Below are 14918 nucleotides of genomic sequence, written 5' to 3' on the forward strand. Positions count from 1 at the left end.
GATCTTTTGCAATAACTCATATGATGTGTGTGTGTGTGTGTGTGTGTGTGTGTGTGTGTGTGTGTTGATTTCTGATGTTAATGCACCAAAATAATAATAATCCTAATAACAGAGACTGTTGAGGAGTCCCAAAGCAGAGTCTCAAGTCTCTGTGTTACTGTCAATAAATAACTTCACGAGTCAAAGGGGGGGAGGTGCCAACAGAGAGGAAGAGCGAAAGTGAAAGTGTAAAGTCAGTGGTGTGTTCAGACTCCATTTTAAAGTGCACAGAGCAGTGAGAGGAAGACAGGTCGTGTGAGACACGGTGAGTGTTGATGTTTATTCATTGTTTAGTGTGTTCTAGGGGAGAGTAGGGTCGGTTGGGTCAGTGCCACATCTTCACAGCTTCATCATCACACTTGCTTTTACCACCACCATCATCTGACGCTGTTTTTACAACCAGGCTTTTCCTGTTAAACACGAGGCCTGCGCGCAGCTACGGATCTGCGCGCTCCGGTGCTTCGGGCGCGCTCTTCTGTCAACTCTTTGAATGTGCGTCACAGTGAAAAGCTCTAGTTTATAGACACACAGAGAGAAAAGGGGGACTCTGCCGAGGGATTGTGGCGCAGTTTTGTTGGATAGGAAGATGTTGAGTGTACAGTCAGCTCTCCCTGCTCTTTGTTACACTGAGTTTTGGTTTCCGCCCTCAGATCAGATCAGTGCACGGACACTCCCTAAACTTTAGGCTCGTTCCCGATGAACTAGGCATGCGTTGTGTTTTTCGAGGCAGGCGCTGCAGTTGGGCTGAATCCAAGGGTTCATCCCAAAACCAGATTTCGCAGCTGATCACAGCTGGATCAGCTGTGATCAGCTGTCAGGAGGCTTTATTAACAGCTATAGAAAGTTTTAATGGAGTTTGTGTCTGCACACACATAATGTTATATACATATGATACAGATACAGTTATCACATAATGTTATATATATATATATATATATATATATATATATATATATATATATATGATAGAGATACAGTTATCACAATGTTACATATATACATGTATATATATGTATATATATATATACATGAATAAAGTCCTTTGTTTCCTTTTCTTGTTCATATTTTTAACTGGATGGTGAATCAGAAAACAAATAAAATATAAAACTTATCAGAGACACATTTGAGTTTAATCTCTTATCTGTCTTCACTCTGTATGAAACTCCAGTGATGTTGTATCAGATCAGTCCGATCAGCTGTCCAATCAATCACTGACATTATTAAACGTCATATCTCAGGAACAGAAGGGGAGACATTTGGTCAGAGACTGAGTTGGTGACTCACACTGTGTATGTGTGTTACAGTTCTCTCAGATTTGGGAAGATGGAGGATATGCAGGCAGACGGGGACAGATCAGAGTCTCCAGTGTCCAGCTGTCTGTCTATGAAGAGTGACTGGTCCAAACATGATCCTCCATACTTCAGTAATGAACCTGGACCCTCAGACACAAAGTAAGAGACTGTTGAAAAACATGAGGGAGCTTTTTGCCTTTTGAAAGTCGTCTCACAGTGGAGCACAACATTACTCAGGAGGTTTTCATGAAGCTCCACCATGAGATATTTGAACTGCCTGTGATTTGTTAGTGCACATTTGTTTACACTGGTTACTGCTATACAGTTACGTTTATGTTTTTTTTTTGGATAGATAGAGACATCTAACATGAGCTGTCCCTCTGGTGTACTCATCTTCACCTCTGCTACCTCCAGCTCTGCCTGCTGTCTTCTCCTCAGTGCCACTGTCTCTAAACCAAACAACATCGCTGGTCTCACCACCGTCTTGTACACCTTTCCTTTTAGTCTTGCTGCTACTCTTCTATCACACATCACACCTGACACTTTTCTCCATCTGTTCCAACTTGCTTGCACACGTCTCTTCACCTCTTTTCCAAATTCTCTGTTGCTCTGGACTGTTGACCCTAATATAAGTACTTAAAATCCTCCACCTGCTCCCTGCTCTCACTACAGATCACAATGTCATCTGCAAACATCATAGTACATGGGGATTCCTGTCTAACCTCATCTGTCAACCTGTCCATCACCACAGCAAACAAGAAGGGGCTCAGAGCTGATCCTTGATGCAGTCCCACTTCCACCTTAAACTCCTCTGTCACACCTACAGCACACCTCACCATTGTCCGACAGCTCTCATACATGTCCTGCACCACTCTAACATACTTCTCTGCCACTCCAGACAATACACTGCTCCTCTCTTGGCACCCTGTCATATGCTTTCTCTAGAGCGACAAAGACACAATGCAGTTCCCTCTGACTGTCTCTGTACTTCTCCATCAACATCCTCAAAGCAAATGCTGCATCTATAATACTTTTTCTTGGCATGAAACCACACTGCTGCTCACAGATGCTCACTTCTGCTCTTAGTCTAGCTTCCACTACTCTTTCCCATTGCTTCATCGTATGGCTCATTAACTTTATCCCTCTGTAGTTGCCACAACTCTGCACGTCTCCCTTGTTCTTATAAATCGGCACCAGCACACGTCTCCTCCATTCCTCAGGCATCCTCTCATTCTCTAAGACCTTGTTGAAAAACCTAGTCAAAACCTCTCCTGCCACCTCTCCTAGACATGTCCATACCTCCACAGGTATATCATCAGGACCAACTGCCTTTCCACTCTTCATCCTCTTCAGTGCCCTCCTCACTTCATCCTTACTAATCTTTGCTACTTCCTGCTCCACAATGGTCACCTCTCCTACTCTTTGTTCTCTCTCATTTTCCTCATTCATCAACTCTTCATTATATTTATGTCCAGTGTCGGCTGTGACCTCCAGCTGCTGTAGTGATTATGATGGGACCAGAGCAGGAAGTCACATGACATAATGTAGGAGCAACAGAGTCCATGTAGGGAGGTCACAGCCGAACCATGATTCTTTTCCTAAACCTAACCACACTGGTAGGGGCACTAATTTAGGAAACACTCCTGTGGGTCGTATTAGAGGGTAGGAACATAGGATCAGTGTGGTCGTATGGGTCGGAGGACTTGTTGTGATGTCACCTCTGGTCTTTACAAGGACTAATAATATGTGTCAAACATTTGTTGTTTCCACAGACAGAGAGCAGAGTCTCCAGTGTCCAGCTGTCTGTCTATGAAGAGTGACTGGTCCAAACATGATCCACCATTCTTCAGTAATGAACCTGGACCCTCAGACACAAAGTAAGAGACCGTCTCAATAAAGGTCTAAATCCACTGTAGTTTGGAACAGTTAAAAATCTTTGTGGGGGGAGGTTAAAAGTCGTTTTCCATCTGTTGTCATTTCAGATGAATCTAGTGCTGGAAAATGATTTAAATATTTTTTTATTTATTTAGACTATTAATCTTATTTCTGCACAAGGCATCAACAGAGACACGACATTACTCAGGAGGATTTCATGAAGCTCCACCATGAGATATTTGAACTGCCTGTGACTGAGTGTGTGAATAAAGCAAATAATTTTCAGCACAGTTTGCAGGACGAGATCTAAATAATGTGTTCATCTCCACAGAGCGAAGAAGAGGAGTCATGTTTCTGTGGAGGAGCAGCCGTCCTGCTGTAGTTTGTGTCAGGACGTCCTGAAGGATCCAGTCTCTACCAGCTGTGGACACTGGTTCTGCAGACAGTGCATCAGCTCATACTGGGACCAGTCTGCTTCATCAGGAGACTCCTCCTGTCCCCAGTGTGGAGAAAGATCCAGAACAAGAGCTGGACTGCAGACAGCCAGTCAAACCAGCACTGTACAAAGTAAGACTGTACATCTGTCTGCTGATGTCATCATGTCTGAAAACAGGATTCTTCTTGGTTTATTTGTGTTGTAAAGTGTAGACATGAAAGATTTTATAAAACTAATGTATAAAACCTTCATTTGTTTGTGTTACTTGTTTTAATGTTGGTCATGAAAATAATCAGATTCCAGATTTATTTCTTTAGTCTGACATGTTTCCTTCTCTTTCAGCAGACAGTGGTCTGCAGGAGGTTTTAGATGAACATAAGATCAGTGTGAGGAGGAGATGTGAACGTGTGACTGAAGGAAGTGATGAAACAGGAAGTGAAAGCCTCTTCAACAGGATCTACACTGAGCTCTACATCACAGAGGGACAGAGTGAAGAGGTTAATACCCAACATGAGGTGAAGCAGCTTGAGAGAGCTTCTAAGATGAAGACCCTCCATGAAACTCCAATCAAGTGTCAGCACATCTTTAAAGCCTCACCTGACCAACAGAAACACATCAGAGTGGTTCTGACCAACGGCGTCGCTGGCGTTGGAAAAACCTTCACAGTGCAGAAGTTCACTCTGGACTGGGCCGAGGGTTTGGAAAACCAAGATGTCAGTGTGGTGATTCTGCTTTCGTTCAGGGAGCTGAACTTGATCAGAGATGAGAAGTTCAGTCTTCTCACTCTGCTCCGTGTTTTCCATCCAACATTACAGAAGGTCACAGCAGAGGAGCTCGCTGTCTGTAAAGTTCTGTTCATCTTTGACGGCCTGGATGAAAGCAGACTGTCTCTGGATTTCCACAACAATGAGGTTGTGACTGATGTCACACAGAAGTCATCAGTCAACGTGCTGTTGACAAACCTCATGGAGGGGAAGCTGCTTCCCTCGGCTCTGGTCTGGATAACTTCCCGACCTGCAGCAGCCAATCAGATCCCTCCTGCATGTGTTGACAGGGTAACAGAAGTACGAGGCTTCACTGACGCCCAGAAGGAGGAGTACTTCAGGAGGAGAGTCAGTGATGAAGAGCGGTCCAGCAGAATCATCTCACACATGAAGACATCCAGGAGCCTCCACATCATGTGTCTAATCCCAGTCTTCTGCTGGATCACTGCTACAGTTCTGGATCACATGTTGACTACAGAGCAGAGAGGAGAGCTGCCCAAGACCCTGACTGACCTGTACTCACACTTCCTGCTGGTTCAGACAAAGAGGAAGAAGCACAAGTATGATGAGGGACATGAGACCAGTCCACAGGAGCTGACGGAGGCTGACAGGGACGTTCTTCTGAAGCTGGGGAGGCTGGCGTTTGAACATCTGGAGAAAGGAAACATCATGTTCTACCAAGAAGACCTGGAGCGCTGTGGTCTTGATGTCACAGAGGCCTCGGTGTACTCAGGAGTTTGTACAGAGATCTTCAAAAGAGAGTCTGTGATCTTCCAGAAAACAGTCTACTGCTTCGTTCATCTGAGCGTTCAGGAGTTTCTGGCTGCAGTCTACCTGTTCCACTGTTTCACCAACAGGAACACAAAGGTACTGGAGGACTTCCTGGGGACAGACGAGGATAATTACAGATCCCTGGATGTCTTCTTACAGAGAGCCATGAAGAAATCCCTCCAAAGTAAAAATGGTCACCTGGATCTGTTTGTCCGCTTCCTTCATGGCCTCTCTCTGGAGTCCAACCAGAGACTGTTAGGACGCCTTTTGGGTCGGACGGACAACAGTCCAGAAATCATCCAGAGAGCCATCAACAACCTGAAGAAGATGAACATGTACGATATCTCTCCTGACAGAAGCATCAACATCTTCCACTGTCTGCTGGAGATGAACGACCTCTCAGTACATCAGGAGATCCAAGAGTTCCTGAAGTCAGAGAACAGATCAAAGAAGGAACTCTCAGAGATCCACTGCTCAGCTCTGGCCTACATGCTGCAGATGTCAGAGGAGGTTCTGGATGAGTTGGACCTGAACAAATACAACACAACAAGGGAGGGACAACGGAGACTGATTCCAGCTGTGAGGAACTGCAGAAAGGCTGGGTAAGTCCAGATGTGATTAACATCATAAATCATTGTAGATTTGTAGTTTAATTCTTCAAATATACACACTGTGAAATTCTTATTATTCATAAAATGTTCAAATGATGTGTCTGTTGTATTTTGTCACAGATGTTCTTGAGCTGTTTCAAATGCTGTGAGTTCAAAACATGTAGATGTTTCAGTTGGTTGTGTTTATATCTGTTGAGTTCATCAACACAGTTTTTCTATTTATTTCTAATCATTGTTCCAGTTTACAGTTTTTCACCTTTATGTGATGGAGGCGCCATGTGAACCTGATAAAACAAATGATGGACTTCAGAGGTTGTTGTTGAGGTTTTATCACAGCAGCATTTCATCACAGTATGGCAGTATTTGATGGTTCTGAGTGAAAGCAGTAAAGTTATTACTCCATAAACAGATTCTGTAAGGTGTTTTATAGAATCAGACATGCAGATAATACCTGAGTTTATTCACCACTATGCTTAAACATTTAAAATAAGATCTGTATCATTTGCCAAAGGAGATTTCTGAAGTCCTAAAAACTGCTTTTATCCAGTTGTTGCTATCTCTTTTTTCATGCCTCGGCGCCGGCGACAGTCGTGGCCAGAGGCATCATGTTTTTGGGTTGTCAGTCTGTCCACGACATGTCAAGAACACCTTGAGAGGATTTCTTTACATTTGGCACAAACGTCCAGTTGGACTTAAGAATGAACTGATTAGATTTCGGTGGTCAAAGGTCAAGATCACTGTGACCTCACAGAATATGTGTTTGGCCATAACTCAAGAATTCATTCACTAATTATGACAAATCTTCACACTAATGTCTAACAGGATAAAATAATGAATGATGAGATTTTATATCCAAAAGGTCAAAGGTCAACTTCACTGTGACATCATCATGTTCTGCATAAAACACTTCTCTGGTCATTATTAAACGTCATATCTCAGGAACAGAAGGGGAGACATTTGGTCAGAGACTGAGTTGGTGACACTGATCTTGAAACTGTGCTGATTGTATAGATCTTCTGTGCTGTCGGGTTGAAGATGTGTGTGAAGCGTCTGTGTTTTAGAATAAGTAGCTTCTTTGCAGCAACATCCATATTTGAATCATTGTCTACTGTCATGGACACATATGAGTCTGGACAGACATGGATGTAAACTGTAAGTGTAACTTGACTGGTGAAGCATACGACCACGAGGCAGTAATTCTGGTCATGAATCAGCTTTTAATTAGTTTGAATTCTTTGTGTTCTTTTTTTATTCTTAACTATTTTCAGTCCATCAAAACAGGATATTTCAAACTGTTTTATCATCAAATCCATAAAGTAACTAAAAAGTGTCTCTTTGACAATAACAGATTTTGTAATATATGTGTCATGTCAGATTTATTGGGTGTGAACTCTCAGAGACTCACTGTGAAGTCGTGGCCTCAGCTCTGAAGTCCAACCCCTCCCATCTGAGAGAGCTGGACCTGAGTGACAACTACGACCTGCAGGATTCAGGAGTGAAGCAGCTGTGTGCTGGACTGGAGAGTCCAAACTGTAGACTGGAGACTCTGAGGTCAGTTCACTTGCTTATGTAGGTGTTTGTTTGTTTGTTTTTGGATATATATAATATAAATCCTTGACTGAGGTTATAAAGCTTTCAGTGTTTTCAGAAATGTTGTGTCTTTCCAAATGGCTGAACAGTTGGTTATGAAAGGCAGAGAAATGATGATTTAGAACATTTAGACACCATCAAGTTTGAGATTTATCCAAAGAGAATTTAAGATTCCTGAGGTTCTGAGGTTTCTTTGTTTTCATGTTAACGTCACATAATCATTTGAAGTCACAGACCTTTAGACTGCAACAATAAGCAAATAAATAGTCTGCACTGGAAACATCTTGGACTTTAAGGACAGGTTGATATTCTTTCACACTCACACGCCCATTAGGACTGCACCATTAATGATCTGGATTCATACGTCTATGTGATCTCATTTGTAAATGACAAGCATTCACTGGCTCCTGTTTCCCTATGCATCCATGTGTTGACTGATGTGCTGTGGAACAATCCCAGTTGCTATCAAGTGTTTCCTCTATCAGTGGGATCCCCCACCCCCCTGAAAGAAAGCAAATATTTTATTGATGTTATTGACCTTGTTTATGTGCACTGCTTTGATTTGAGCTCAGTGTGAGAGTCTTTACTGTGTTTTCCTGTCGCTGGGCTGCGTTTCTCTCCCTCCTCCTCGACCCACACAGGTGACGTTACTTGAGTTAACAGCCTCTGGTTACATCACTGTAAGTGGAATAAAATCTTCCAAACGTGTCATTTCTTATTGTAATCCACCTAAAAGCAAAGACAGACACATGTGGACTCCAAACTAGTGGAGCTGAAGCTGACAGGCTCCGCCCCCTCCAACAAGCGTGTGTTGAGGCTCAACTGGTGTCTGTGCAGCAGCCCAGAGTTTTCAAAGTGTCTGTGTGTTCACAAGTTTTGTATCTTTGAACTGAATCTCTGTGGTTTGAAGTTTAGTTTCTCTCCTGCGTTGCTGTTTGTACTTTCAGATATCTGCCTTATTTTACCGTTTCATGTTCGCTGTCAGACGGATAAGATTCGTATGAAGTCACTGCAGATGAAAAGCCAATATTTTCTGCTTTGGCTGCTTCACAATAAAAGCTAAACAAAGCTAAAATAACAAAACAACATGGGACTTTTATTGTGAAGAATTTATAGGAAATGACACGTCCACTGTTTTACAGCCGCATAACTCAAGACAAGCGTCATATAATGGTCAGTGTGTGTTATTTATTCTAAAGCTGAAACTTTCCATTCTATGTTTTATGCCTCTGTGCCGGAGATAGCCGTGACTGGAGACATTATGTTTTCAGGTCGTCCGTCCGTCTGTCCGTCCCATTTTAGTGAAAGTGGTATCTCAAGAATGCCTCAAGGGAATTTCTTCCAATTTGGCACAAACGTCCACCTGGACTCAAAGATCAAATTATTAGATTTTGGTGGTCAAAGATTAAAGGTCAAGGTCACTGTGACCTCACAACATATGTGTTTGGCCATAACTCAAGAATTCATACGCTAATTATGACAAATCTTCACACTAATGTCTAACAGGATAAAATAATGAATGATGACATTTTATATTCAAAAGGTCAAAGGTCAACTTCACTGTGAAATCATCATGTTCTGCATAAAACACTTCTCTGGTCATTATTAAACGTCATATCTCAGGAACAGAAGGGGAGACATTTGGTCAGAGACTGAGTTGGTGACACTGATCTTGGGTGTCCACCTTGAAATGATGTTGATTGTATAGATCTTCTGTGCTGTCGGGGGACAATGGATGTGAAGCATCCATGTTTTTACAGACATGGATGTAATGAGAAACTTGACTGGTGCACAGAGGCATACATTTTATTATAACAGACTCTGAAGATTACGTCCAGCACTTTAGTAAATGTTATATATAAGTCAAGCACTTTGATATGTCCTATGTTAATGTCATCTGTTGAAAGCCCTGTGTAGACAGCAAGCATCTCAGACGTTTTGTTATCTTAGCCGCCATTTTGACTGTAAGGAAGTCAGGAGGGACAACTCCAGCGGTCACAGCTGAGCAGCATGTGTTGTTGTCTAGAGTCACAGCTGTAATGCAGTCGCCTGGCAGAGGTCTGCACTCTACTGAGTGCACTTTGTAGTTGATGTCTGTAATCATTCCTTCTGACCATACTGTCTGTGAAGCAGTCCCTTTATAACCTGACTCCAGTGTTACCAGATGGAGGACAAAATCCACAGTCTTGTTCTGTGTCAAAGTTCAGTTTAAACTAATATGAGGCTTCAGACGTCTGAGTTACAGTCAGTATTTAGTGTTTGACAGTGTTTTTCTTGTTGAGCTGCAGAGGAGGAACAGTAACTCAAAGAGGGAGTTTGGGGCTAAACAGTCTGTAACTTCGGTCCACACCCTCTTGATTTGGATAACTCAGACTGCTGAAGCTTCATATTAGTTTCATCTGAACTGATGAAGACATTTCTTACAGTGTAGCTGAGTTAAGAAGAGACCACTTCACACTCAGTATGGACAGGAGGAATATTTACTGCCACCAATAACTCTTTTAATGTGCATGTGGCTGTTGAACAAACTTGAACAAATGTGTCCCTCTCCTTTTTATTCCATATACAAATACAGTATGAAGGTCATGTAAGAAATGAATGAATGAACAGTTTTTAGTCCAACGTGTCTGATTTGATATTGATCCTCTAAATACAGACTTGACTGAGATCAGCAGCATGTTGTTAATCTGTGTTGATATGAATAGGTGAATGAATTTTGTGGTGACATTTGGATGATGTCTGTAGAAGGCTGACATCATGATGATCCACAATAACACAATGACAAAGTCACTCTACTCAGTTTAGGGCAAAGCTCATTGATCAGGACATAGTAATGTTGAGCTACACATTTAACACCTGAACACATCTGATTGTTTTATTAATGATTTTTATCAACATCATTTATTCTTTCTTCAGACTGAGTCGTTGCAGTTTGTCAAAGATCAGCTGTGTTTCTCTGGCCTCAGCTCTGAAGTCCAACCCCTCCCATCTGAGAGAGCTGGACCTGAGTGACAACAAGCTGCAGGATTCAGGAGTGAAGCTGCTGTGTGATTTTCTGGAGAGTCCACACTGTAAACTGGAGACTCTGAGGTCAGACACCATTTTTTACTCCTGTGCTGAGATTATTATGCTGTGAAAGTTGTGTTGACACTAAACTGCAGACATCAGGCTGATATTATACTGATCCACAGTGAAGTCTATTTGTCTTGTTCAGTGGTTTAATCCATTGACTGTGGCAGAGCAATGTGGAGCTAAAACCTTAAAGATAAACTCTGCAGGATCTTCCTTAAAAACAGTGTATAGACTCATACAGAAATAATCCCTCTCAATCATCACTTATGAGCAGGGGCGGACTGGGGCAACAAAGCAGCCTGGGAATTTGGTACCTGACCGGTCCACTCTCCAGGGATCGGGGCGGGGATGCTGGCGGTGGATGCATGATCATCTTCAGTCTAGATAAGAGATTGTTTATGTTAGTAAAGCACCTAAACAACACTATCAGTGAAATGTTAAAATGGTAGAATTTAATAGTAGTACACTATTATGGTGTTAAGCACTTTTTAATGAATGTTTAATTCATTACTCTAGATGAATTAAAAAATGCTATGTATCAGAATCAGAATCAGAATCAGAAATACTTCATTGATCCCTGAGGGGAAATTATTTATGTTACAGTTACAGTGTTACATTACAGTATGAATGTGGCTTTACCTGGACTAGTACGACCAGGCTGCTCTCCTCTCCCTCCCTGCCACAGTTCTTCTGTGGGGATGGTGACTCAGCTTGGCAGGAGATGTGAAGAGAGACATTAGGTTGAAGTTTTGGGGAATTCCCAAAAGAAGAGGTGACAAAAAAGCTGCATTACAATAAACTGTAATATAGGTAATGGAAAAAAAGTGTTTTGATTGATAAGTAAACACAGGTGAAAAAGTGCACTGTGTAATGTAATGTAATATATGTGTATCATTCCCGAGTACACAATGGTCCCTCCCTAAACCAGTTTTAGTAAAGGTTAGTAAAAGGCTGTGATGGTCTCTTCTGAATACTTCTAAAAGAAAGAGGCTTTAATTCATCCAAAACATTCCAAGTGTTGTGAAAGGAGAAGATGTTGAAAAGTATACACTAACAGAACACATAATCTGAGTGAGCATTAAGTTTATTTTATGTAGGCTTGAGTGAACATATTATTCTGTAGCCCTACTAACTGTTAACATATAGTAAATGTACTTGAAATGTCAAAATTCACTTCCATGTATTGAGGAACATTTTGCTACATCATGTTGTTTGATATTTAATATTTTAAATATGCAGGAACATTACTGTCAGAATATTTCAATTTCATTTATGTTCTATAGAAAAATGTTGAACACATTAACCTATAGATGGTGCCTCAGATAAGCACAATCAAATGCTCTTAAATAGTGAAAAAGTACAGCTTAAGTTTTATAATCTGACTGCGAATAATACACTAAGAACAATACATTACATTTTTCCCTTCGCAGTGCATGTACTAGACTGTCTCAATTTCTATATATTGTCCAACACACAAAAAGGAAAAAATGACATTTTAATGTTGATGAATTAGCAAAGTAATTAAGACAGCAGAGCTGCATTTACCTCAGCAGCTTTAAGGGGAATACACAAGAGATAATGATAGATCAGATGTTACTAACGTTACTTTATTAACTACTTAACCATGTTGACTAATGCCACTGAGCCCTGTCTGGCTCTAGTCTGTACACAGTAATGACGTTCTAACAGCAAAAAGCAAACTACATGCGCTGTGCTAAAAGTTAGCAAGCTAGCAAAAAAATGATCACATTACAGCCGCCTTACCTGAGTTGCGTCTCCCACCTGGTCACACGCCAGAGCTGCCGCCACAGGTGCTGCTGCTGATGCTGCAGAGGATGGTCCAGCAGCAGAAAACAGGGTTGTCAGCAGCAATGCCTGTCTCTTTTTTTTCCTAATCTTGTCCACGCCTCCCTTGTGCTTCTTCTCCATGTTTTTCTTCTCCATGACTTCTGCGTGATTGATTGATTGATTGATTGATTGATTGATGCAGAAGGAGGATGGGACAGCCTGTGGCCCTCAGCCCTCGGCTGTGATTGGCCAACAGCTCAACGACGAGGTGAAAGGGGTGTGACACACCCACATGGGCCAAAGATGATGAGCCAAACACTACTAGAGAAACTTCAACATTGGTTATCATATTAAAGGCCAGCCCAACTGCGCCTAAAGTTTTTTTGTTTTTTTTTCCTCCGGCTGTACCGGCCCACACTGACCCAGCGGCCCCCTGGGAAATCTCCCGGTACTCCCGATGGCCAGTCCGCCCTTGCTTATGAGCCACTCTCAGTGTGTGGTGGTGTATTTATCTGCAGAGACTCTGCCCTCTGCCTGTGTTAGGTGAGGTCAGGGCTTTATGAAAAGGTGGGGACCAGATGCCAGACTGTAAGCAGCAGGAATCAAAGAGATACAACACCTGAAAACACAAATATAGTGAGAAGAAATGCCAAACAAGAATGAATCTGGGGTTGGCTTTTACTTTCACTCTCACTGGCAAGTGTGTTTACAAACTGTAAGCAACAATCCTGCATAGTATAACTTTAATTTAAGTAGAAAAACTGAGTTGAAAATTCACTCCTAACCTTTAAAGCAGGCCTATTCAGTTGGCGGCCTGCAGGCTATATCAGGACCAGAAGCAACCTCAGAGTGGCTGGGTAGGGATTGGTGTGGAGACTCTGTATTAAACAGCCCGGGGCAAAATGAATCAAGACTGTAGTACTAATAAGCTCCGCTGTTATCGTCTCTTTCACGTTACTTTGTAAAGTTTTGGTTTCATGTATCATCATGCTGCAGACTCAATAAAACCTTGAGCAGTAAAAAGCCAGTGCTTTATCAATACACGTGTTCAGCATGTAGAAAGACATTTCAATCTGCTCTGTTCCTCATTCACCGCCGTTATGGTTTACAATCACATTTTACACAAGCACATCACACTAGTGGGACCAATAGCAAATAGTTAAAGCAAACTAAAATGAAAGCTGTCTGTATGTAGTCTGTTAAACTTAGTTTGTCACTTATCTTAAAATGTACCTGAGACAGCCTACCTGTGGACAGTGAGTGTCCTCAGTAGAGGTGGGACAGAGAGCAGGATGAATGACGTAACTCAGTGTTGTGATGTCATGAGTAATATTTATTTTATTGACATGTTAGGTTTGTTTCCAGTGAGATATTATTGAGTTTATATAGTGACTTTGTTGTTGTAAACATGACTGTTGCTGCCATAGACTGTATAAAACTATATCCTGTGTATTTTCATGAACACTTGACCTTAAAGGTAAACGTCAGGAAGTGTGTGTGTGTGTGTGTGTGTGTGTGTGTGTTGATATTGTGTGACTAACATTTTATTTGGGTTTCAAATGTGACACTAAAAACATTGCTACTTTTACTACAGTAATTTGCACCTGTTTAGAAATGTGTCATCACCAATAGCTAAAACAAAAAAGTTTCCAATAGGTTGCCTGCTGCTGAAAATGTCTGGCCCATCAACATTTTCTGGTTTAAAATCCGGCCCAGTTGAATTTGTAATTGAACAGCCCTGCTTTAACACTTGATTTCAACTTAAATTTACCTTCATGATTCTTTAAATAAGTGATTTGTGTTTGGCTGCACAACATGAGTTAGTGATGATGGAGCCACTGGTGGAGCTGGCAGAGTTTAAGAGGTGAAGTCACTACATCTTTATTGAAGTAGCAGCACGTTGTCAATGATATTCATGAGAGCTGTTTTTCACTTTTTGTATTTTCCAGTCTTTAACCTGCATCCTGTTGGGATCAGCACAATAACACAATGACAAAGTCACTCTACTCAGTTTAGGGCAAAGCTCATTGATCAGGACATAGTAATGTTGAGCTACACATTTAACACCTGAACACATCTGATTGATTTATTAATTATTTTTATCTACATCATTTATTCTTTATTCAGACTGTGGGACTGCAGTTTGTCAGAGATCAGCTGTGTTTCTCTGGCCTCAGCTCTGAAGTCCAACCCCTCCCATCTGAGAGAGCTGGACCTGAGCTACAACAACCTGCAGGATTCAGATGTGAAGCTGCTGTGTGATCTGAAGGAGAGTCCACACTGTAAACTGGAGACTCTGAGGTCAGTAGACGGTTGGAGTGGGTCCATGCTGGTTTCTGCAGTATTATATTAAACACAGTTAGTATCAGATCAAAGATCCAATACTTCCTGTAAACCTCAGACCTTCTCAGTGGCTCAAAGAGGGGAATGGTGACAGTCTTCAGGAGAGGACAGAGAGACAGACAGAGAGAACAGTCAGCCAATCAGATCAGAAAGAAGCTTGTTGAGATCATGTATTTAAGCTGATGTGAAGACGACTGTTGTTGTGTTCATGTCTACAAGAAGTGAAGCTGGATTACAGCTGACAGCATCACAACATGTATAGAGACAGCTGTCCTCCTTCATCAAACTGTCACACCATCAATCTGACCTTGATAACAGGGGACCTGTTATGATTTCC

General features: G+C 41.8%; 1 protein-coding gene across 7 annotated transcripts in view; it reads left to right on the forward strand.

Moving 5' to 3' along the window:
- Positions 1–194: 194 nt before the first annotated feature.
- LOC144459617 (protein NLRC3-like) overlaps positions 195–14918 on the forward strand; it is a 38445-nt gene continuing 23721 nt past the window's right edge. For 2 of the 7 annotated variants that reach the window (XM_078163856.1, XM_078163850.1), the window contains exons 1-8: positions 195–304; positions 1344–1490; positions 3104–3208; positions 3538–3773; positions 3985–5779; positions 7163–7339; positions 10295–10468; positions 14366–14539. In XM_078163856.1, coding sequence (XP_078019982.1) covers positions 1363–1490; positions 3104–3208; positions 3538–3773; positions 3985–5779; positions 7163–7339; positions 10295–10468; positions 14366–14539 — 2789 coding nt within the window. In that variant the 5' untranslated portion in view covers positions 195–304; positions 1344–1362. The remainder of the gene's footprint in view (positions 305–1343; positions 1491–3103; positions 3209–3537; positions 3774–3984; positions 5780–7162; positions 7340–10294; positions 10469–14365; positions 14540–14918) is intronic. The other 5 variants (XM_078163851.1, XM_078163853.1, XM_078163854.1 and 2 more) reach the window with 5 other exon arrangements.

This window comes from Epinephelus lanceolatus, chromosome 22, assembly GCF_041903045.1.
Source record: "Epinephelus lanceolatus isolate andai-2023 chromosome 22, ASM4190304v1, whole genome shotgun sequence".
Lineage (NCBI taxonomy): Eukaryota > Metazoa > Chordata > Actinopteri > Perciformes > Serranidae > Epinephelus > Epinephelus lanceolatus.